General features: G+C 39.4%; 1 protein-coding gene across 10 annotated transcripts in view; it reads right to left on the bottom strand.

Moving 5' to 3' along the window:
* Positions 1-9,298: 9,298 nt before the first annotated feature.
* The window catches only part of CASK (calcium/calmodulin dependent serine protein kinase), a 184,160-nt gene continuing 168,605 nt past the window's right edge, over positions 9,299-24,853 (bottom strand). For 5 of the 10 annotated variants that reach the window (XM_072359465.1, XM_072359128.1, XM_072359043.1 and 2 more), the window contains 5 exons: positions 21,103-21,183; positions 20,931-21,011; positions 18,548-18,750; positions 15,211-15,294; positions 9,299-10,318 (listed from right to left, as the gene is read on the bottom strand). In XM_072359465.1, the coding sequence (XP_072215566.1) occupies positions 10,142-10,318; positions 15,211-15,294; positions 18,548-18,750; positions 20,931-21,011; positions 21,103-21,183 (626 nt within the window). In that variant the 3' untranslated portion in view covers positions 9,299-10,141. The remainder of the gene's footprint in view (positions 10,319-15,210; positions 15,295-18,547; positions 18,751-20,930; positions 21,012-21,102; positions 21,184-24,853) is intronic. The other 5 variants (XM_072358958.1, XM_072359297.1, XM_072358867.1 and 2 more) reach the window with 1 other exon arrangement.

Genomic DNA, 24,853 nt, shown 5'->3' with positions numbered 1-24,853 from the left:
CTCAGTGAAGAAAGATGGCAGATGGTTTGATAAATGCCTGTTTGACCTGTTCCATGAACTAAATGCAATGAGTTTGGATTTCCAGGCTATTTATGAATCCATTAATCTTCTTAAAAGCTAAATTCATCTCTGTATTATGAAAGGCTGTTTTTCAAACCCAGTCCAGCCAAATGCTGTAGATGCGCATTATGTTAAGGATGCTTCTACAGGAGCAGTGCTTCATCCTGTCAGGAAAGGTTTGTCAATAGGTTTGACACAGATGGTGGCACTCTGGGAACAAAAGGTCATGTTTCACTTCCTGTAGGATGGATGTTCAATGAGTGAATTGTTTTATGACCCATGCTTTCATTTTCTGTGCTGAAATGCATTAGAGCTGAGGATTGTCTTACTGTGTAATTGAAAGAGTGTGGCTTTCAAGTTAATTATTGCTTCAGATATGCTTCTTTATCTGCAAGAATGACAGATAGATTAGAGCTGAATGTGAAATGCCTGAAAATGGCAGAGATTCCTCTGTGAAGCAAAGGACAAGGAGAGTGTCTGTAATATACTGCAGCATGACCATAGAATTATGGAACCAGAGGATCATAGAATCCTAGAATCACCAAGGTTGGAAAAGACAGTAGCTGGCAAGTGAGCCCTTTGGCTCCACCAGCAGAAGCCTGAGTCTGTGCATGACACTTCCCCTTTCTTCCCTCTCCTACATCATTTTTTCATCCCCATAGCTCTCTGTGCTCAGCTTGAGCATCACTTTTGGTCTGCACTTACCTGAAGCAGAAGCCACTCAAATCCTGAGAGGACTTCCAGTATCCTGAAAGCTTGAATTAGACTCCAAGTGCCCAGTTCATTGTGCCACAAGCCTTGTTTCTGAGGTCACAGCAAAGTGCTGGTGTAGTTAGATGTCAACCCATAACTGATTTTATGTTATTTTCAAATTCTCAATTAGAAAACAAGATGAAGTAGGGATCTGCCTTTTGACTGAATACTTTGTCCTTCTACTACTTGATGGAAGGTTTCTCAGAATGTTGTATTTGCTGTTCTGCTTATCTCGTGGAGTCTTACCGTGTCTTTCTGCTTTGGCAAGAGATGTGAAATTCAGGGTAAGAAAAATCACTGTAATGATAACTACTGCTAGAATGGCAGAAAATGCCCTCCAGCTGACACTGGAGCCTCACTGCCAGTTTTGAAGTGAGTGCTGTCATTCAGTATTCGGATAATTCTTGGTTTGATGACATCTTGCTATTAGCTCTTAAAAAAATTAGATCTTGAAATTGGTGTTTTCCCTTGATAATAGTTGTGATCATAAATTCAAGAGGAGCCAAATGAACTGAGACAAAATGGCTTACTCTACAAAACTGCTATTCCTCCACTGCAGTACATGAAGCCTTGCAGGAAAGTAGCCTGCTGTAGTCACTGCTGCCCTAGTGAGAACTTCATAGGACGGGGCTGGCTTGGGTAAGAAAAGAACACTTTCTAGTTACATTAAACACAGCGTTTAAAATGCCCACTTTATTAGAATCAATATATGAGTTTGTTGCACTAACACTAATAATATAAATCCCTCCTCTCTTCTTGCCCACTGCCCGAATCTGATTGATAAAGACCCACGGAGTTTGAGATTTCCATTGTGAAGAATCAGCTGTGCCCGCCTCAATGGGTCCTTCTTTTGGAACAAAACAGGCCTTCTAGACTGCAATCTCTAAAATAAAACGAGTACAAATATGGCAAATACCAGATGCTTCTCAACAGACTAGATCTTAACCAAAGCCTGATTTTGTTGACCCCGTGGTTAGCCTGTCTGATCTTGTACTCTGTGGTTAGTCTCAGCCTTGAATGTGAAAAGTTCATTACTTCTGCAGTTTTTCTCACTTTGACCTTTACCACATCCTTCGATTTTTATTATACTTCCCTCTTAATTTCTCTCTCTTAAAGATTGATTTAAAGCCTTAATATAAAGCATAAAGCTTATATTCCCTACAAAGGATCCCAAAGCATTTAAAAAAGACCTAAAAACTTCCATTCATTTTACTATACTTCCTCAACCCACTCTTTACTTTGTGTGGACACCCCACTTATTTGATTTTTTGGATTAAGAGAGAATTTCATTTAGCACTCATTCAGTTTCTAAGAGCAGGACAGGGAGGGGTGAGATGACCTGTGACCTAGACCAGCTTAAACTGTCCTTCTGAACCTCACAAACCATCTCTTAGCCTCCTGTAACTGCTTGCTCCTCTTCCAAGCTGCTTTTGCTGGTACCTCTGCTAAGCTGCTGCAACAGAGCTGTGCTTGAAGCTGAGTTTCTGATTTTACTGAGTGACTTACTCATGCCCACGTGGGCCTGGTGAAAAGGCTTAAGTGTTTCTGTTAATAGGCCCCACACTATAGTTAAAGACACTGTACAAGGACTTCTATCATTAGTTCTATTTACTGCAGACAGGTTGATTTGAAGATTACGTTTCTGCAGCTCTTCTACCTTGTCCCACAATTTCCTGGCACCAGGACATGAGCAGTCTCTGAGTTGGTTAAAGCACTCAGCTGCCCTCATTGAGAGGATGAGCAAGAAGTGAGCATCCAGCAACTGCTAAGACCTGACGGTGTACAATGAAATGTCTATGGGAAATATCTGTCTTCAACTGGAATAAGGTCAAGTTTTTAAGTCATACCCGGTATAATAAAAATTAGGAGGACTTTCCTTCCCCAGTGTACTGCGCTGTGGTTGTGTGAGACCACGACATGAAGCACTGGTTGTGTGGGGTCCCCTGGGATGTTCATCCTGACACAGCCCTGACCTGCCCCGCAGCCCAGAGGTGGCGGAGGCCTCAGGAGGGCGCTTGTTCATGCATCTCCTGGGTTACTGTAGACATAGCCCAGCTTGTGACAGCTGGGCAGGAACTGCTGCTTCTCACAACCTAATGCCTAATGCCCCTCCTGGGTGCTCACTGCAGGAGCTGGGTGGCTCAAAGGACAGCAGAGGCCAGGCGGTGAGGTACAGGAGGTGATACCAGAAGGCCAGCTGCATCCTGGGCTGCATCAAAGGAGGGGTGGCCAGCAGGGAGAGGGTGGGGATTGTCTGCCTCTGGTCTGCTCTCATGAGGACTCACTTGTAGTACTGCATCTGGGTCTGAGGCCCCCAGCATAAGGAAGACTTAGAGCTGTTGGAGCAGGTCCAGAGGAGACCATGGAGATGATCAGAGGGCTGGAGAACTTATATGAAGAAAGGCTGAGGGAACTGAAGTTGTTCAGCCTGGAGAAGGATCTGGGGAGACCTCAGTGCTGCCTTCTGGTCCTTAAAAGGAGCTTATAAACAGCAGGGCGGCTGACTCCTTACACAGTCTAACAGTGATAGGATAAGGGGAATGGTTTTAACTAAAAGAAGGAAGATTTAGGTTAGCTGTTAGGGGGGAATTCTTTCCCCAGAGGGCGGTGAGGCGCTGGCACAGCTGCCCAGAGAAGCTGTGGTGTCCCATCCCTGGAGGTGCTCAAGTCCAGGTTGGATGGGGCTCTGGGCAGTCTGAGCTGGCGGAGGGCAGCCCTGCTCATGGCAGGGGTTGGGGCTTTGAGGTCCCTTCCAGCCCAAACCATTCAGTGATTCTATAATCTGCCCAGTACTTGCTCCAGATCTGGGTGGGCACTGGGAACTCTGCAGAATATGCCTGCAGCTGAAAGGATGTGGACTGTATGCAAGCAAAACTTCTCCATATTTGAAGGCATAGAGATACTGCGGAGGCAGAAGGGGAGGCTGAGGGAGGCTCTGGCAGGCACGGAGGGGCACCATCCTGTATCATGCTGTATAATTATAAAAATGTAAAAACATAGAAAATTAAAATGTTGAAAGATAAGTTTATCATATATTCTAATTATAATACTGCAGTATAGACATATTGTACTGGTGATGATGGTACAACTTGAGCAAGCAGAATTCATCAGTTATGCCTACAGAGAGGAATGGGAATTTCCCAGGCTGGCCTTTAAAACAAATTGTATTGGCCAAATGCTCTGGATTAGATACATTCCCAAAACAACACCAGGTTATGTTACATTTGTAAAGTCTTACAGCAGTAAAACCATTTATCTGTGTGTGACTTCACATGATTTTATGCTAAAGCATATGAATGCAACAAATATTTTAAACACTGAACTTAAGATTTCAGTATAAAGTTTCAACAGGCTGGTGTTAATGGCAAAATCAACCAGTGAAAACCTGCAAGGGAACTCTGTGCTCAGACTCATGGATTTCCCTGCAGCATTCCCCACGGAATGCAAACTTCCCTGTGCAGCAGCTACTGTCTACCCAGAGAAGGCCAGGCCCTCCTTCAGGAGACAACGGACACCAGTCACAGAGCTCTGATGCCTGAGCCCATTGTATTTAGCTCTATTTAGTCCATTCTGAACAGCAACATGAAGCTTTTCGCATTTCTGGTTTCCATATGCAACCAAGAGTAGAGTTTGTGTAACTCTAGGTGGAGACTGATTGCTGTCTGAATCACCCTCAGTGATCTCCCTCTTCTAAACTAATTGTTTTAACAATGGAAACCAGATAAAGATGTGGAAAACAATCTAATGAAAACACAAGACTGGAATGAAAGTCAAAGCTTCTTGGAATTACTGGAAGTCCCTCCATTGCCTTCATAAACCTTTTTGACAGAGCTGTTGTTTTTGTTACATCTACCCCAGCAGACACAACTGGGTGTAAGGCACAGTGAGGAGACATCTAAGACATTCAATTCAGTGAAAAGGGAATTAGTTTAAAAAGGAATGAAAAAATCCCATAAACCCAGAACCCCTTAATTTCCACCTATATAGGATGGATTGGTTAGAATTCAGTATTATGTTCTGCAACACTACTGCAAACTGTAACATCTCCATTTTTTTTATATATAAAATATTCAACAAAATTACTAATCAAACTCTCCCCAGCTCCTTCTGGTTCATATGGATATTGATCATCAAATGACTTTTGTAATAAGGATATTAAGTATTACAGAGGTGAAGGATGTTAGGAAAATGCATTAAGTTTGTGAGTGCGAAGCCACCCACTCCCTCCTCTCACTCACCCAGAGATGAACTCCAGAATAACCCAATTCTGCACTCCTGTGTCTGTGTGAACTTCCTCCACACATCCAGTGGATTAGTGCAATAGCAGATCTGGGCATGGGTTGAGTTGCCCCTGCTCTGCTGTGTCTCTTTTAAAAGTTGGCTCATTCCTTGTTTCTTTGACTGTGACACTGAGCACAATCCGCATGCTGCCTCTGCTTTTCTCAAGGCTTGCCCCACTACCACAGCCATTTTGTGAAGAAGAAGTCTCCATCTGGACGGCTGGACATGGGGGAAAACAGACTCATGTTTCAGCTCCAAGATGAATTATACTTCAAAGCCAACTGCTACCAGCTCAACTTCCACAACACAGGTACAGCTTCAAGTCATGTATTAATCATAAGAACAGAGAGATGTGGCCCAATTTATTTTACTTATTTCTAATACTCCCATACTACAGAATGCATGGCCGTGCATATACATGCACTGTTTTATTTCTTCTTAGAAAGAGAAGGGTAAAACTGCATGAAAAGCGATCAATTTCCTTACTGTCTAGAATATTAACTGAGGTCTCAGTTAGAGGAAAGTCATCTGTCTCCCGGATAAGAACTAATTATTTATGTACTTTTCCAAATATTCATTTCAATGATGACATTATGAAGTCATTTCCTTAGAGGCTAAGAACAAGAATGGATGGAATATTGAATTCAGTTTGTACATCAGATTACTGGCTTCAGTATCCAGTTACAAAACATCCACCCCCCTTCAATGCTGCTTAGGCCCTTACGTCTCACTTTCTGTTTGTCCTCTCAGAATCAAGTGGGTAACCTTGTTAGTGATGTTTCTGAAGTAAGTGGAGATCTTTTCACTCAGAACCTTGTAGTGCTGCATCTTTCTCCACCAAAATTAAATAAAAAGATGGAAGAATAAAGTTTTACTGGTAAGATCAAAAACGTCCGTCTGATTTTCAATAGCTGCATGACAGTACCCAGGATCATCTATATTAAGTTACCATTTCAATACAATAATCTTACCACTCTGAGACATAGAATAACCTAGTGTACTTTCATTATGCTGAGGGAAACAGAGGTTAATGAACACTTACTGGGCCAACTTAACATCTGAAATCACAGTCATCAGACTGAGGAAGCATACTGGTAAGATCAAGTTTTCTCTACAAATCTATGAGCTCCTGTACAACAGTAAACTATTAAAGGGGCAAACGGGAACACTTGTTTTTTCCCAACCCCAGGGCTGCTTCTGAGGTCACATGCAGCACAACTTTAGAGAAGTCCAAGAGGCACTCCAAATTATGCAGTGATTCTTACAACACTAGGAGTCCCTTCTCCAGTTGGAAGATGGAAAAGAGATTCTAACATTAGCTCTGTACCTTCATGAGCTTTCCCTGTGTGAGCAAAACTGCCTGCTGAATTTATGGCAGCTTTTTGTCTTCTATTTACCACACAAATAACCTAGATGTACCAACAGGGTTTGGGCAGGAGGCTGGGAGGTGTGGATGGGGTGAACTGAGGCACTGCGGGCTTGCTCTATGCTGTCTGTGACTGTGCTGAAACTGCTTCGAGGAGCTCAGGGGCTGTATGACAGGGCTGCCTGGGTGCATTCTAAGTGAATTTCTTGCTGCTTAAGGTTCCTACTAGGAAAACAGTCTCTGGTGAAGCAGTAATGCTAACTGCATCCAGTTAGTGATGTGCCTTACTGCATCCAGGTCTGGAGCCTCCAATACAAGAAAGACAAGGAACGGTTGGAGAGGGTCCAGAGGAGGGCCAGTAAGATGATCAGATCTGGGGCTGGAGCACCTCCCCTATGAAGACAGGCTGAGGGAGATGGGCTTGTTCAGTCTGGAGTAGAGAAGGCTGTAGGGTGACCTCATTGCAGCCTGTCAGCACTTAAAGGGAGCCTGTAAACAGGAGGGGAGTCAACTCTTTACAAGGGTAGATAGTGGCAGGACAAGGGGAAATAGTTTTAAGTTGAAGGAGGGAAGATTTAGATTGGATGTCAGAGACAAGTTCTTTACTATGAGAATGGTGAGGTGATGGCACAGCTGCCCAGAGAGGTTGTGGATGCCCCATCCCTGGAGGTGTTCAAGGCCAGGTTGGATGGGGCCCTGGGCTGCCTGGTCTAGTATTAGATATGGAGGTTGGTGGCCCCACATGCAGCAGGGGGTTGGAGCTTCGTGATCCTTGAGGTCCCTTCCAACCCAAACCATTCTATGATTCCAGTTTTTATCTCTTGATAAAAGGCTATACAATGGGAATTGAAGACACGAAGATTTCCGAGTTAGTCTTTTTACAGCATAATATTAACTGAATAGTAGCTCCACTTAGGAGAAGAAAAGTATACTGATTCTATTCAGTCACCACTTAAGTCATCTACATAAGGCAGAAGCACCTTTGGGGGCTTTATGAGTTTTCTTTCCTTACAGGCTGGATATACAGAATCTTCAAGAAATTCACATGAACAGAGCCAAAAGTTTGCAGTCAAAACATTTATGGTGAGCTGAATCCCAATTATTGCATTTAACTCACTTGTTCAGTGTTGTAAACAGTTGAGACAAAGAATGCGTCACTGAAGTCAAATACCTGTGCTTACCAGATAAGTCTGTATTTCCAGCATCAGAAACACTCCACCGCATGGCTCTCAGCAAGTCTTCTTGTCTTTCTATTTTCTTGGGATAAGAAGTGGTTGAGAATGAACGAAGGCAGCACCTGGGTGAGCTGTTAGTGTGCAGTGCTACCGCTGCAACAGTCAATCTACAAGAACACCAGCTAGGATGCATCCAGAACTAAAATGACACAAAACTACCTGAATGAAAAATTATATTTTATGCTCAACACAGCACACAGCTTGTACCCCTCCACTTTTAGAGGGGCCAAATTCAGCCTGGGTGCGCAGCTGCTATCAGTCTGATCAGTTCCCTCTTGTTGACTGGCTTCCTTATGCCTGGCCTACATAGACCATTTCTCATCATTTTGCTTCCAGTCCTCCACACACTGTACACTCAAGGGATGTGGTTATGGTACTCTACTCATTTTGGGACTAGGGCACAGATCTGTGAATCCAGTCATGGCATAAACGAGTTCTGCATCAGAGTAAAGCTATGGATGGAGTTCCTTGCTGTCTTGCACACTGCCAGCTGTGCTGTGCGGGCTGCATGAAGGAAACACACTGCCTGATTTGGCTGGAGCCTCACAAGAGGAATAGATTTGGCCACCTGACCTGCAGGAGTAGGCAGGAGAAAATGAGCAGCTTTTGCACTTGATGATTATTGCCCCGATAATAAAGTGAGAATATTTTCTGATGACAGAAAAATTCTGATTACAGGAAATGTGGTCCCACACAACTGAACCAGCCTACGGATAATTATGGCTCACAGTTCAACTTAAGGACAAATCCTTCGAGAACATTGTGATTTTAACATAAATGTTGAACTTCATACTATAAAACAGTGCATCCAGCAGAGCTTTTAACACAAACCGTGCTAAGAAACACTTCTGACACCTAGAAATAAGCTGTAATGCTTGCTTCTGTTAAGCTTTTTCAGGAAAAACATAAACCATCTGGGCCAGTGAGGGCATGAAGAAAGGAAACAAAACATAAGGTCAGCACATTTAATTGCTTTTTCTTCCTTGGCTCTGCTCTGATTCTAAGCTGTGCTCGGAAAGGCCCAGCAGAGCCCCTGAGCTCCTCCGCCACGGCCTTCACTGAACAGACGTCAAGAAACCTCTTCTCGCTGCAAGAAGCACTGATTTGCTCTTGGAACTCCCTGCGATGAAATGAAGGACCCAAAAGCATTTGGTTGTTGAACACATAAAAGGAAGTATATTTAAAATAAAAAAACTTGGTCAGACTGTAGCGTCAATTACCATTTTGAAGGAATTTACAGGGCTGTTTTAGATGAGTCTTTTGGAATAGTCAAGTTTATCGCAATGCCTAAACTGGTTTCTTCATTGCACAGTATTTTCTTTTAAAATGTGTGCATTTTTAAACAATTACATACATATTAAAAATCAGCATTTCTTTGCTTAAACTTAATTAAAACGTTAATACTCTCAGACAACACAGATCTGAAATGGTGAAACCAGTAATTGCCCCCTCCCACCTTACAACAAATTAAATTGAGACAAAATTACAAACACATTTCACTACATGATTATTATTAATAAAAATCGGTTTTTCTTTTTTTTTTTTCCTTTTTTTTTATAAAGTTGCCCAAAATGCAAGGGATGTGCATAGGTTTACAACTTAAGTCAGAATAATATTTCACTTTATTCCCTTGGGTACTTTTTCCCATGAACGGAATGTACTTTGCTGTAGATTACAGTTTTTTTTTTCAACACAGATACACCAACGGCATGAACGCTTGCGACTGTCCACATGCATTAAGAGTCAAGACCCAATTTCAGATTTCTAAAAGAAGTTTTACAGAGTTCTTCAAAGAGACAGTATCACATTATCTGGATGTTACACAAAAGTATTTAAAAACGCTACCCTAAAAACAAACAAACAAACAACAACATCAACAAAAAAAAAAAAGAGCGAAGAAAGGCCTTTAAGATTTATGAATTTGTTTGGTAACCGCTAGACTAATTATTTCAAATAAATAAAGGAAAGTATTCCGATCCATAAAATCAGACTCTAAAAAGAATGTAGTGTTCCACCCCCAAGTTAAGGTAACAGAATCATATTATTATTACTATTAAAATAGATTATAGAAAGCAGCATCTATTTTGTGCAGTTTTTAGGGGCCCTTGAAATAAAAAGCTATGATTTCCAAAAATATAACATTCCAAAGGACTGAATAATACATACATTTAAAGATACACTTTATTAAATTTTAGGAGAAATGATTTAAAAAAAAAAAAAAAAGAAAAAAGATACTGTCTCTTTAAATTAGTGTTTAATTTTTTATTTTTTTTCCCCCTCCTCCTATCTATTAGGACATGACAATAATTATAAATTTAGGTCACACTACATCTAGGTAGTCTCTAGGGGCCAAGACCTGCTGACACAAGGTCAATAACAAAGAGGTTTCCCATGTATGAGGTGGTTCCCAGTAACGCCAGGCTTTTTCAATGATCTCGCGAGCGGCCTAATAGACCCAGGAGACCGGCACCCACTGTGACGCTGTACAAACGAGCTCAATGGCTTCCTCCAGGTGCCTGATTGTTTCATCGATTTCATTGTTGATAATTGTAAGGTCAAAGTAGTGTGCATATGTTCTCTGTAAGATTTCAGACTCCTTTTGCAGGCGCTGAAGAGATTCATCCTAGTCAATGATGAGAAAAGGAAATGGGAGAGGTAAGTTAGATCGTTTCCTCTACTTCTATGGCAGCTTTCTAGCTGTTGCTTACAGAGAAGAAAGCAGGCAAAAAAAGCGTAAATTGTCTAGAGACCCTGCCTAATTCCCTGGAGATTACAAGGAAGAACTTACACAGTTTCTGTCTTGAAGCTGACATTCAAATACAAGTTATTTACTGACGTTACTTGAGACAAAAGACAAGTCTAGAACTAAAAAGGCAAGGATGAAAGCTAATAAAAGCAGCACAGACATGGAACTAAAAAGACCATACGTGAGTTAAACAAACAAACTGCACAAATTCAAGCTACGTGGCCTATGTCCAGGGAGGAGAACAAGAAACAGGATAGGGTATTTTGTCAAATATCAGCTCTTCTCAGTTTTGGTAACAATTCACTGTTCAACATCAGTCTTCTGGGGTTTACTTTCTTTAACCACCATTTGCCGATGAGGAAGTTCTCACTCCATGTTGCCCAGCAGTTCCTATTTCAGTATTTCCTGTATCACTTCTGGAAGCTCTTAGCGTCTTGTACTGAAGACCCAATCCCACGGTTCACACTTGAGAAGGGTCAGCCACTACAGGGTCAGCACTTCCCTTGGCTTTGTGTCCATTCCTTATGGGATTGGCTACTGCCAGTTTGGGAGGTGTGATGACTAATTCTCTGTAGCTGGCAATGCTATCATAGTGGGCTTGTTAGCTGGGCCTGCATTTCTGAGAGACTGCAAAAGGCTTTCCTCTTGGGTCCTGCAGTGATTGTGTTATACACTCAAATTCTGTTCCTGCAAATTCCCTACAAAATTAAAAGAATCATTTCCTGCTTTTAGGAACTTTGAAATGGCTTCATTTCCCTCCTCACATGTTTGGAGTGGAAATGGAATTAAACCACGTATGTACAACACAGATTCCTGCTGTATTAGTATCTATATTGTCAGCTTACTTGCTCAGTCAACTGGGATGCACTTTACTGAAACAGTTCTAGGCTGTATGAAGTATAGAGGGAGTGTCTATAGCTGGCTTCACAAGAAACTATTCTGGGAATGGAAGTATATCCACTAATATGAGATACTCCTTCCATGCCTTGCTTTTTTTTGGTATGTATTTGTGTTTTCTTTGAACTTCCCAAGCATCTGTAGATATAGCGACATGTTGCTGTGAAATGGTGGCTTTCAGATCCTCTGGGAATAACCAGTGTTGAGATAGTTCTCCTTCTCCGACACCATGAAACCAACCGCTTCCGGAAGGTGCCTTATGAACCAAGTTACAGTTCTGCTTCTTTCTGAAGCTGCAGCCCTAGACGGGGTGCAAATGTGGCCTCCATCTGATAATCACTTAAGACGTCATTCAAGGTCAGACAAATACTTTTCCCATGCACTTCTGTATAGGGCATGCTCCCTTTATGGAGCACTGTGCACCTATAGCAAAGCTTGGCACTTCTGTAGAAAAAAGCAGCGTGTGCTGTTCTTGTCAATTTCCTTAAAATTCCTTAATTTTGACAGTGAAGATCCCAGAAGATTCTCAAGAAGAATCATCTCCATCGGCTGCGCTCTCAATAGTGCCAAGGAATAAGATATTTACCAAAAAGTTCAGACAGCTGAGGGGAGCAGAATGTCTGCCTCTTCTTCTACAGTCAGTTCTCATGTAACACGTACTACCCATGGGACCACTGCAGTGTGTTCATTATCTGGAAGAGACTTTTCTTCCCTATCACTAGCATTCAGTCTGCTTTCCTAATCCTATTTCAATCTCCTGCAAACCTGGGACAGAAGGGAGTGAAACATGACTGTCATCCATGGCATCCCTTGCACATGCATAATGGCTGCCAGTGATGTTTTCAGCCTCCTCTATCTCTGAGGGCTTTTTTTTTTTTCTTTTTTTTCTTTCAATTTCAATAGAAGTTGAGAAAAATTTCTTCAGAAACATTTATATTTAAGCTATTGGAAAAGAGAAAGAAGTTACACATCGCTCAATGAATATTTGAATAAAAAGACTGGAGCCTGCTAATTCCTCTTTGCTGCTGAACAGGAAGATAGAAAACAACTAGAGGAGAGAGGAACTACTCAGCTGTTCCATGTTATGCACTCTCCTCTTTCTGTTTCACCATACCAATGACATGATTTACATTTTCTTGGTGATGAGATAGGTGGGTACACTCTGAGATTTCCTATATGATTCAAATAGGTTTTGTGCTTTGAGGAATTGCTTATAATAATAATACATTCAGAAAATAAGCACAGTATTTTGCTTCCTAATTCATTCCTACCATGTGATCCTTGTTTACTGAAGTATTTTATGTGTTCTATAGTAGGCTAAAGCATCTCAAGATAATTACCTTTAAGACCGGGTCTTTGCTTTGATTTTTACCACGATGTTCAGATGTCCAGCTCTAATAGCAGAAACTTTACTTTCTTGTTTCTTCTTAGCAAATCTTATCACAGCTATTCCAGCATAGATATGTAAAGCCTTTTTTGTGTTACATTTTTATCCCAGTGGTAAAAAGTAATGTTGAACGTGAATGAGCAAATCTACATTCTAAAACTACTAAAATAACCGGAACTACCTTGTCAGCCCCTAGCTGGTACTTACAGGCAATTTTCTGCACCATTTTGGCAGCTATGTACAATTAGTACGAGTGCAGGAAAATGAAAAAAAAAAAAAAAAAGCAAAGATGAAATTCAAGAAAGCATAAGGGGAAAAAAAGGACAGTCATTTACAGAAGTGTTCTCAAAAGACGTATGTAAAATAAACAAAGTGGGACAAGAGGATAAGCAGAAAGGGATACTCAATATGCATATGAAGCTTTCCAAAAGTAAGAATGAATGAGAAATATGAAACACCCTCTGGAATCTTGTTTGCTGCCACACAGGCTGCTAATGCGCAGACATAACTTGCATCTCTTTCTTCACTCAGCAGAGAAAATCTTGGAAAACAGGACACTGTATTTTGGTAGATTCTGTTGCTACTTCCATTTCACATCCCCCTCCCTTTCCTTAAGTTTAATTGATTCATAAATTAGGATGTCATTTAAGTGTGGCCCAGTCCAGCAGTTCACACGCCTGAGGATCATTGTGTGCAGTGACTTCAGTCACAAGAACTTAAAAAAAAAGACACGCTTATAGGGCATGAATGCAAATACTTAAAATGTAGTATCTTATTTCTATTAACGTGTTCCCACCACAACTGTTATAGGTATATTTCTGTCTTCTTCCCAGTATGCCATGGAGAGCATTTTCTCCGACAGATTAGCTGCCTTGAATCTCTCTGCATTGTATCCTACAGCTAGAAGACTAAAAGGTAAATAGCTCTTGCAAGTGAGTGAGGCAGCAAAAGACCATTTGGGAGCTAAAATACAAAGGAATAAAACGAAGTATTTACATAATTCCACAGCATACCTAGTCTAGCATTACATGTGCAATGATTTACAGATCCTAAGAATATATATATATTTTAAAGAGATGCTATTTGCTTGCACAAAGGCATTCAGTGTGGACTACAAATCTGTAGTGTTACTGCAAAATCATATTGATTTATAGCATATCCCAGCATCAGCAGCTAGACAATCACTTCACTAATATTGTTAATTTTCGTGTCTTGAGACGGTTTATACAGTCATGGCATTCATCAAGTAATGTCACAGGACACACTGAAATGATATATTTCACTTCTTCCTTCTCTCATCTCTTTCCTTGGCTACATGCTTTCACTGTTTGTTCTGGCATTGGTGATTGTCAGAGTCTTTTTGAGCTGCTTGCAAACTGACAGAACCCCAATTTAGAGCAGTGAACAGTAGCTCACTGAAGGACCTGATATGTGCTGTGGCCAATGCAGATGGGCAGTACCAGTCCAGAAACTAGAGAGAACCACTCCATTCAGAAACAGTGAACTAGGAGATCGCCTCAGCTGCCAGTAAAACTGCAGCTTAAGGCCAGCGTTTATTGCTCTCCACTTGCCCTGAAGGATGATTATTTGCATTTAAATATATTTGTCTCGTTCCTTATTTCCTGCAAGCCTCTAGAGTGATGCTGCAGTTTTGTATTTGTGATACTGTAATTACATTTCTGTGGAAACAGCTGTAGAAACAAAGCTGACTTTATTTTTGTGAGAAAAAGGAACACCTAGGAGGTTTGGAACAGATTCATGCTTAAATCCAATTAATTAAGTACCTTAGTAATGGAGTTTAAAAAGGCTGAGCAGATCAAGTATTTGTACAAACTCTGCCTGTCCTGTTGTGAACTAAAAGCAGAACTGCTTGATAATCTCTTAGAAATCAGCAGCAGCTGTGAAACTCCACACAAACTAAGTAGGAAATTCAGGATGTGTACTTGCACAAATACTTAACATTATTCCACAAGCAAGTAACCCTCTGGTAAAAGCTTACGTCCAGTTCTTATGAGAATGATTTTTGAAATTAAGAAGCTTATTTCTGATATACATTTGCTGGTTAGAAAAAAATATTACAAGATGAAGGTGGGATGACACTGCACATGCATTCTGCAGTTCATGCCAGCTGTAGTCCAGCGGTAGCACTGCAACTCAAAATTGAGTAAATTCTGTTGACTGAATTATTTGTGCTAATGATTTGTCACATATTTGGAAATGAAACTTTGGGGTAGGGCAGGGAATAAAGAAAAGAATATATATACTTAGAATACATCATGTGGGTCCTTTAACTTGAAATTCATATTCTGAATTAGAAATATCAGTTATTAAAGAATGAATACATCTCAACTGACTTACTTAATAATGCTGCCCTTCAACTGTCCTTCTACCTCTCCAGCTACAGACAGAGAAACTCCTATCTGCATCTTTGAATTCCATCCTTAATTTTGTCTCTGATAAGACATTAATTTGTAAGATGCCATACCTCATTAATGCCTGGGGTAATCGTAGGTGCAGCAATAAAAACAACAAAAGGAGCAAACTCTGCAGTTCTCAGGACCTTCAACGCCTAGGGTAAAAGAAAAAATAATCTTGAGAAGGATCCCCCAGCAGTCAGTGTCAAAACAGTCACATAAGCAGAAGATGGAAAGAAGATGGACTTATATCAGCAATTATTTGTTTTTTTGCTGATCTGGAGTCACAACCTTAGTAATGCAGACACTTTTTGTGTTATTTTACGTTTTCTGGTACTCAAACAATACATTTATAATTAAAGTATGTATAAATTTCAAGACAATGAAAGCTTCTGCAGAGAGGCTCTTCCAGTAGCCTGAAAGTGTACAGAATTCTGTTTACATTTCAAAGGAATGGTTAACACCACATTAAAAAAAAAAGACAGGAAAGAAAGAAGGGAAAGGAAAGAAAGGAAAGAAAGGAAAGAAAGGAAAGAAAGGAAAGAAAGGAAAGAAAGGAAAGAAAGGAAAGAAAGGAAAGAAAGGAAAGAAAGGAAAGAAAGGAAAGAAAGGAAAGAAAGGAAAGAAAGGAAAGAAAGAGATGTCATGAACAAGGGACAAAAAGCAAGCTGTATTAAATATTTATTCATTTATCTTATTTTCTGAAGCAAACGAAAAGGAGAGGTCTTTAAAACACTAAAAGCAGTAGTGAGCATTGCATTATTGCAGTAAATACTGCGCTGGGCACCTGAACTACACAAAAGATGAGTGTTCTTATCCAAACCTTGGCTTAGTTGTAACTTAGCTGCCATAGGTGAAACTTTGCTTCAAACTTGTATGGAAAACCGTTGATCACAGCCTGAACCTCTGATTAACCATATGAGGCAAGAGATGAGTCAGCTGCGGGAGCACAGGTGAAGGTAATTCAGCTGTGCTACCAGAAGGGGTGGAGCTTGGCTCCACCTCTCCTAGATTCCATTTAAAGGCTGACCACCACTAAGGCAGCATCTCTTTCTAGAGATTGTTCCTTTGTAAAGTTCTTGTGGTGAGCCTTGATATAAGCAAGCACCTATCTTGAGTTGGTGAGTCCTTTTCCTTAGTTACACTTTGGCTATTTATTTCTAACTATGTTTGTACTATTCCAATTGTACGTTATTCTTGAATTATTTCAACTGTATGATACCATACTTGTATTATTTCCCCTGTACAAAGCTACAGGCTGAAGTGTAGAATAGCAACTAAACACACCTTAGCTCAACTGAAATAATGTGGACAAGAAAGTGAGAAACTAAAGGTCCTCCACTTTCTTTTTAAGAAGCAATCCTTCATTTTTCCCAGCCTAATGAGTTTTAATTGCATGTGTTGAACCAGCAGTGTGCCCAGGTGGCTGAGAAGGCCAGTGTTTTCCTGGCTTGTATCAGGAATGGTGAGCAGGACTGGGGAAGTAATCCTGTCTCTGTACTTGGCACTGGTGAGGCCTCACCTCAAGTACTGTGTGGAGTTTTGGGCACGTCAGTACAGAAAGGATGTTGAGGTGCTGGATCAGGTCCAGAGAAGGGCAATGAAGCTTGTGAAGGGCTTGGAACATCTGCCCTGTGAGGAGAGGCTGAGGAAACTTGGGCTGTTTAGTCTGGGGAAAGGAGACTGAGGGGAGACCTTATTGCTCTCTTCTAGAACCAGAAAGGTACTTACAGTGAGAGCGGGGTTGGTTTCTTCTCACAGGATGAGGGGAAAGCTGTGCCAGAGTAAATTTAGGTTGGATATTGGGAAGAACTTCTTTACAGAAAGGGTTGTCAAGCACTGGAATAGGCTCCCCAGGGAAGTGGTTGAGTCACCATCCCTGGATGTGTTTAAAAACTGTTTGGATGTGGTGCTCAGAGACATGATTTAGCAGAAGGTTGTTAGTTAGGGTAGTATGGTTAGGTTAGACTTGATGATCTTTAAGGTCTTTTCCAACCTGGGTGATTCTGTGCTTGAAACTGGCATATGAGGGCTACTCTGAAAGCAATGTCTCCTATTTTAATATGCTGGCTCACAACATCAGATGCACATTTTGGTGGGATGGCAGTAGAGGTTGAACATTCTCAGCAATGTTCTATTACATTTTGTTGCTGTGAGACTGATGGCAGCAGAGGGGTGGTCTGACAAAACCCAGTGGCACTCACTGATGTTTGCTGGACATTTATGGATATCAAATGGCGGCTCTGAGCACAGTCAAGTGGTGGGTCATGCATTTCAGCAGTGGTGAGGAAGACAAGCCATGTTCCAGACAGCTGTGTGCATGTTTATAAGTATGGCATGGAGGCACTTGTTCATCAGTGGTGAAAATGCACAGCTAGTGCTGGTGACTATGTTGAAAAAAAAAAAAAGTGTTTTGTAGCTGAGAATTTGCTCTATCAAATAGTGTTACTGCTTTGTATCTGCTGGAATTTCCATGCAAATAAATAGGAGGCATTACTTTCAGAGTGTCCATCAAACTCCTCAAAACAAAAGAGATAAAACCCATATATGAATTCCATGGAGACACACATAACAAGGAATACCAAAGGAAAACAGGCAAGTGGTGTTAAGATAGCTACTAATCGATCCATGCGCATGTTGGCATAAAGACAGATGCATGAGGAAGCTGGTAAAAAAAGAGGCTTGTCCTTTGATGGCAGAAGTGCAGGAATAGCAGCTGTTACCAAATGTGAATTACTTGAGCTGTTATCAAATGTAAATACATTCTAATCAAGATTAAGATGGTTTCTGAACAATCCAAATTGAAATGCTGTATCAAGAGATCTCATTTTAAACAGCTGCTCCATTTAAACTAGTGATAAATGCTTTCTCCAAAAACTGTTCAATGCGGGATTCTTTTTCAGAACAGCACTACATCAGCACTCGATGTGAACCATGCAAAGTAATTTAGCTGTTTCTGTTCTTAAATGAATTTCTGAATCAAAGAAGAAAGTAGCAAGCAAAAATAAATAGTTAACACTGGTCACAGTTTTAACTTCTTTCCTCCCATTTCTTTTGATCTGCACATATGATACAAACATCACTTTTGTCCATATTCATGTAGTTCCACTTAACAAAGCATACATCACTGTGAACTAAAATTCACAATTACATTGATGCTTCAAAGGAAATATACCAGATTTTTTCACTGAAGACTTTATATAATGAATTAACAATTTTTTCTTGAGAGCCTTATTTTCTGTCCTTCTCTCTTTTGAAAAGTATAATACACAAAAGGAGTGTCTAAAATAATGATGCTGTTCTGCTCATATCTAGTATACAATCATTGATGAAAACAAACGTATCTCAATAAAATCGTGTTGAAGAGTTTGCGATAACTCCCATTTTCATCTACTTCTAATGAGTTACCTGAGGTTCTACATCAAGTATTGCAATTAGTCCCTGCTCATGGATCTTCCGTATTGTTTCCAGTTTTGTCCCATACATTGCATCCTCATGGCTGCCATATTCCAAATATTCATTGTTTGATATATCCTGCATCATTTGGTCATGTGATACAAAGTAGTAATTTTTTCCATTTTCTTCATCTTTCTTTGGAGGTCGGGTTGTGTCTGAAAATAAAACGTATTTTTAACTCAAAAGCAGTACTAGGCTTACATGTGGCATATTGATTGGTTTATCAATATTTATTCACTGAATGATTTGGCCTGCTAATTTGTATGTAGAACAATGAAGTGTGAGCGGAGGGGAGTCAGAGTAACAAGGTCTAGGGAAAGTGGAAGGCAGAGGGGTGTGCTGAAGAAAGCAGGAGACTAAGGGATGTGGAAAAGATAAAAGAAAGGAAGAATGGGAGGCTATAATTAACCTTTATTTGGTGAAGATGGTAAGATTCTATGTTGCTTTCAAGAGCAAACAAACTTTTTTATTCTACAGTTTGTTCTTCAGCTTTGATTGATAGGCTTGATCTCAGTGCTTTTATAGTTTCTAAACCATTCCCTTAAAATCCCCTAGGCTGTAGGGCCCCTTTTTACCCCAGAGACCAATACTAGGTCCAATCCTGTTTCTTTAATGACCTGGATGACGGGGAAGAGTGCACCCTTACTAAGTGACACAAAATTAGGACATTCAGTCATGCTGCCATCCAGAGGGATCTCAACAGGCTGGAAAAAATTGAATATGAACCCCTGATGTGCCCCTGCTGCTAAAACGTCTAACAGTATCCTGGTTTGCATTAGGCAAAATATTGACAGCAACTGCAGGGAGTTGAACCCTCTCCTGTAACTGAGCATTGGTGGGGCCAAATGAGAGCATTTTTTAAGGAATTCAAGAAGAAATGGACTATACGAAACTTATAATATCACCATTCTACTCACTGCTGTCATAGGTCTACCAGAACTTACATGCTCTCCTACTTTTCTCTTCAACTGTCTACATTTGTTAAAACTTTTTTTGTAAACACATGTATTTTTCTGTGGTTTTCTTCAGAGTATGGAAGTATAAAAAGCGTGTGAAGGCCTAGCTACTTGTGGTCAAGACAGATAAAAGCTAGTTAACAGTGACTTACTTTTCAAATATATTGCTTCTTCAAACCTATGTGGTAAGAGATGTATGGCCTACTAATTCTTAAACCACCAGCATGTGACATGACCTTCTGCCCTTTAAGATCAAGTTTTCAGTAGCTAGATAACTTTTCCATAGTGCATGCTGATAAATACAACATACAACTCACAGCCCGCCTCAGGAGTTACCTATTCTTACCATGATTTTTCAAAAGAATGAAGAAAATGCAGTAAAAATCTGTCCCTGAGAGCTGAAGAGAATGAGTTCAATTACCTACAATCAGCTGAAATACAGGTGAGGTTCCCATAACACTTAAAGTGTATGATGTATTTTACATGATTTATTTCAGATAGCTAAAATAAGGGATTAATTTAGGTCCCTAAAAGCAAGCATAAGGTACTACATTAAGTACCCTAAATGTGCCTAAACCTGTTGTATCCGTTCAGTCCCAACAAGCATGACACAGGAGCTAATACAGATGACTGCTCTTCCAAAGTGGGGCCAAAGGTTAAACGATGTCTAAAACAGTTATCTAAACATTAGAGTGACGCTTAAGCACCTGGACTGCACCCTGATTTGAGCTAGTCTCTTCAGTTTTTCCATATAATCGGTAAAGCAATTTAAATGCTTCCACAGAACAGGAACCTAATGCAGGCAATCCAAAGTATGGCCTTCATAGCATATGTGAGTCCATTTGATAAATGATTTTGAAGACAAAGTAAATATTTCAGCTTCTGCCTCCACAGAACAATACACATAGTACTTGAGAGAGCCTGGGTGAAAGGTACATTGAAAACCATTTATTACTCTCTGCTTTAGATCTTTGTAATGGAATACACATATCCTGATTTCCTATAGCTTCTGAAGTTAGCCTGAAACAAGGGTGGGCAGATTTAGCTACTGGATGGGCTTGTTTTAGAACGCCTATGCTTGAGGAAAAAAGCTGCATCTCCAACAAATAATGTAAAATATACAGGTCTTGCCATGGGACTAGCTGAGACTGCTGCTCTTGGTAACAACCCATTTGGTGAGCTGTGAAGTTAACCGCATTTTCTTATTGTCATCTCTGGAAACTTGGTGCTACTTACTACACTCTCCTCTGACAAACCAAAACAAGAAATATTCCCAGTCCTTTCACAATTCACTCTTCCTTAACAGAAGATTCTGTTAATGGAACTTCTGTCAAGGATGCTACATACAATTTTGCACTACATCGAACACTGCTACTTACGAGGAATGGGGTACGCAAATCTGTCCGGGTGTTTTGTGATGAGTGTGTTTTTTATGTGTCGCCTTCCAACGCCATGTGCACCTAACCCACAACACAAAAGTCATCTATTAGTTTTCCACCACAAGAGGTTAAAAATTATGCTCTTACGTTTGAAATAATAACTCAAAATTACCTAGTAAGACTAGCGTTTTCCTTTTGAATGCTGGCAGTTTTACTACTTCTTCATATGTGACGAGATCTAATTGATCAAACACTACAACACAAAAGAAACCCCCAGAGGGATAAGAAAAAAAATCATTATTAAGGATGATAATAAACTGTGCTACAAATTGTCATTTTAGCAAGTGTTAGATTCACAATACAAAGCAATATGCTATGGAAAGTAAAACCATTTCCTTAGGTAATTTTAAGGAAAGTGTCCATTAAGAAAACTGTTAAAAAAGCAATAACACAGCTACTGAAATGCTCAGGAAAATTTGCATGTCCTTTCATGCAGTATTCAGCAGACCACAAAAATCAGCTAAAATGGCATGCTATTCACATTTGCATTCCTAAGAGGTAGCAATACTAAAGAAAATCTGTAGACAGTGACCAACATGAGTACAGTATGAGAACATCTATTTACACTGAAGATACGGATACTTTCACATTCATGTTTAACGAGATCTTTGAGTAATCATGATTTTTAAGGGTTAATTCTTTGTGATATTTCTTCTTCGAAACAACTACCACATTATTTGTAATTAGAGTTCTCTTTGAACACACGTGCTTGTTAAATTGACATGCTTTTAAAACTTCTGATAGAACAAAAAAGTTTAACAGAAAGTGATGACGTTACATAAAAGAACCTCCACCATATTTAGGGAAAAATTGTAAAAGTATTGTTTCAGAAATGATTTCAACTGCAGTGAATGAATTCCATCATGCCTATCAATCTATTGTGAATTGCCAAGATATGTAATGATTGACAAATCAAGTTTTGTTCATACAAACAACTTCTTACTTTGCCCAACAAGATCTGTGGTTGTTTTTGTAGAATTTTGATTAAAAGAAAAAAAAGCCAGGAGGCAGTTGATTTTATTTCTAAAGATCAGAGCAACCAGAAGTTAGGAACAGAATAACCTACAAGAGTTTACAGTTCTGTATTTGAATGCACTGTAAACAGAAGGGAGAGACTGCATTTTAAGTATGACGTCTTTGAGTGTTTCCAAGTCCCAAGGTGGTATATTCACTTCAACTACATCCTGTCCATTATTATTATTATTATTTTTTTAATTTAATTTTTTTTTTTTTTAAGCAAAAATTTGGATATATTTATCTCCTCCTCATGGTCTAAAACCCCTGTGGTTAAGTAGGCAGGGGAAGGAGCCTGTGTTTGCTTGCTCCAGTTGTCACCAACCTCCAAGGTCTGGAGACATTCTGACTGTAGAGCCTATCAGAAAGCACATGCTTTGTACTATAGCCAAAGCAACAAAGGGTTTAACATTTCTTTTTATAGGGCAGATGTTAAACCCAATGGCACTATTTCCACCCTAGAAAAAAAGTACAATTACTTTAATTTAGTCCAAATACAAATTAGTCAGTTGACACACTTGACTCTTTAAGGACTTGAAAAGGTATGCATTTGAAAACTTCCTAAGTTCCTTTGAAGCATTTTGCACTTCATGGTGAAGAAAAACCTCTTTCAACCTTTCCCCAAATATTACAAGATAAAACAAGCAAGAAGTTAGTCATATTTTTCTTCCTTTTCACAAGCTACCAATATGGAATTCTTCATTTTTGCAACTTTGCACTAAATTATCTAAATTCATTTCATATCAGAAAGATATAAAGATCTACAACATGTTGAACAGTTTTACCATTCTAACCATTCTAGCTTTACCATTCTAACTATCTACTGGGAAAGGTGTCTTCTCCCGTTAAAAAAAAGTCAGTCCTTTATTTTTTCTTGAACAAAACCATGTTATGTTAGATACAAACAACAGGAGCAAACAACAGAAATGGTACATATTAGTGCCTTCATCACAAATTAGTAGCATGAAGAAGATATGTCTCAGTCTACATGGAGTTACCTAATGATTGTAGGGTTTTCAAGCACAAAAGAAAATGAATATTTTAAAAATATACACGAGATATGAGGAATACGGGATACATATAAAGACTGAACTTGTAATGCTCCTGTGTTACTAGCTAGTAAAGAAAAGGAGTTTTGAAAGGAAACAGTAAGAAGCAAATAAAGAGGCATTGTCACTTGACAGGTTACTTACATGCACAGAGGCCATTGGGAGTAAGACAGCATGAAAAATGTACAGGGGTCATTGAGATATGGCTTGTAATATATTAGTAAAATAAAAAGTATATGCACAAAATAAACTTTACCATGCAGTAGTCTAAACACGAGGCAAATAAATCACATTAAGAAATGATAAACATATTTTATAAAAGCTTGGCAATTTTTACATTATGCATAATATGACGCATAGCTCTAGTATGTTCTGAAGAGTGTTCTTTTATGAAGTCCTGCAATAACACTTTTAAAAATGTAAATATCACTGCAGTATATCTCTAGAGATAATCTCTGGAGCGTTTATAGAAATGCTAATGAATCTTAAAATGATTTTTGTTTTTTTTCTGTAGGTTTTGGTTCTAAACAGATTTTACAATGATAAGTGGTATGATCAAGAAGATATCTCTTGAAGGACATGCTATTCTATTATCAAGTATGGAGGAAAGTAAAATTGGATGAGTTATTTTTCTTATAAAGGAGAATATACTTGCTGAAGACATGTTTTTAATTCTGAAACACACACACTGAAAATCTGCAACAAGTAATGTTGCGATATTTCTGACTAACAATACCATGTGATATTTCAGAGATGGTAAATTCAGTACTGAGTTCATTAAACTAAATAAATTCACAAAAGCATCACATCAATTCATTGATCCTCTTAATATCTATGTACTACTTAATTCTCTGGAATGTTATTGGCATCAACTTAAGTACTTCAAGGATACAATGACCAATAAACGTTGCTAAGTGAAATATTAATCCCAGTTTGTCCTTTCATTAACTTTTTGACTTCTTAGGAGGAAGGGCAAGTGTCATACTGTTACTTTGAAATGAATGTGATTTAATGATTATGACCACTTCAAATGTTCACATCTCTAATTTCTGGCAAACTCTGATAAAAAGTTCCAAAAGCATTACCATGGGTAAGCACTAAGGCCATCAAATCATGCAATCAAACATCTGTCAGCCTCCTCCAAAACGACTGCCTCTTGTCAAGATTGTGTTGTCTATATTTACCCTCCTTTGATGAGGGCTTAATTGATACAAAGTCTCCAGGAAAAAAATTAGCTCAATGTATTGTCTGTTCCTACCCTGGACATACTCATTCCTTCAAAGCATGCCATGTGTAGTAGCACGCATTCACATTATTAACTGCATAGTTGTAGTTGTGAACTGTACTATGAAACTTGTCTGTTTTAAAGAAAAAGTGTTTTTTGTTAGGTTGTTCTTCAGCTAGTCCAGTTAACAACATGACCATGCAAAGTTATACTGGCACAACTGAAGGGAGTAGCATGCTGTGGAAATGTACAACGGGAGCAAGCGGTAACAATCTGAGTACTGCCAGAGTATAGGTGACAAAATCCAGTTCATTTGCAATAGTTTCTAGAAAGGTCATGATTAGTAAAACATGGTTTAGTGTTACTGCAGTGCAATGGAAACATTAAAACAACAATAATAGGAAGCCAGCAAAAGCGAGTAAACCAGTTAAGCTTTCAGTCTCTACTTCCCTCATTAATTAAATATTTAGAGACAATGCAAAACAGGTTTCAGGATAACAGGTAATTTTTATATTTGACTGTGAATGTCTTAAATGTGACTGTGAATTAGAAGTATATATGGTAATTGTTGTTCT

This window comes from Excalfactoria chinensis, chromosome 1, assembly GCF_039878825.1.
Source record: "Excalfactoria chinensis isolate bCotChi1 chromosome 1, bCotChi1.hap2, whole genome shotgun sequence".
In the NCBI taxonomy this organism is placed as follows: Eukaryota; Metazoa; Chordata; class Aves; order Galliformes; family Phasianidae; genus Excalfactoria; species Excalfactoria chinensis.
The sequence above is the reverse complement of the archived record's forward strand: the minus strand, read 5'-3'. Positions and strand labels throughout refer to the sequence as shown.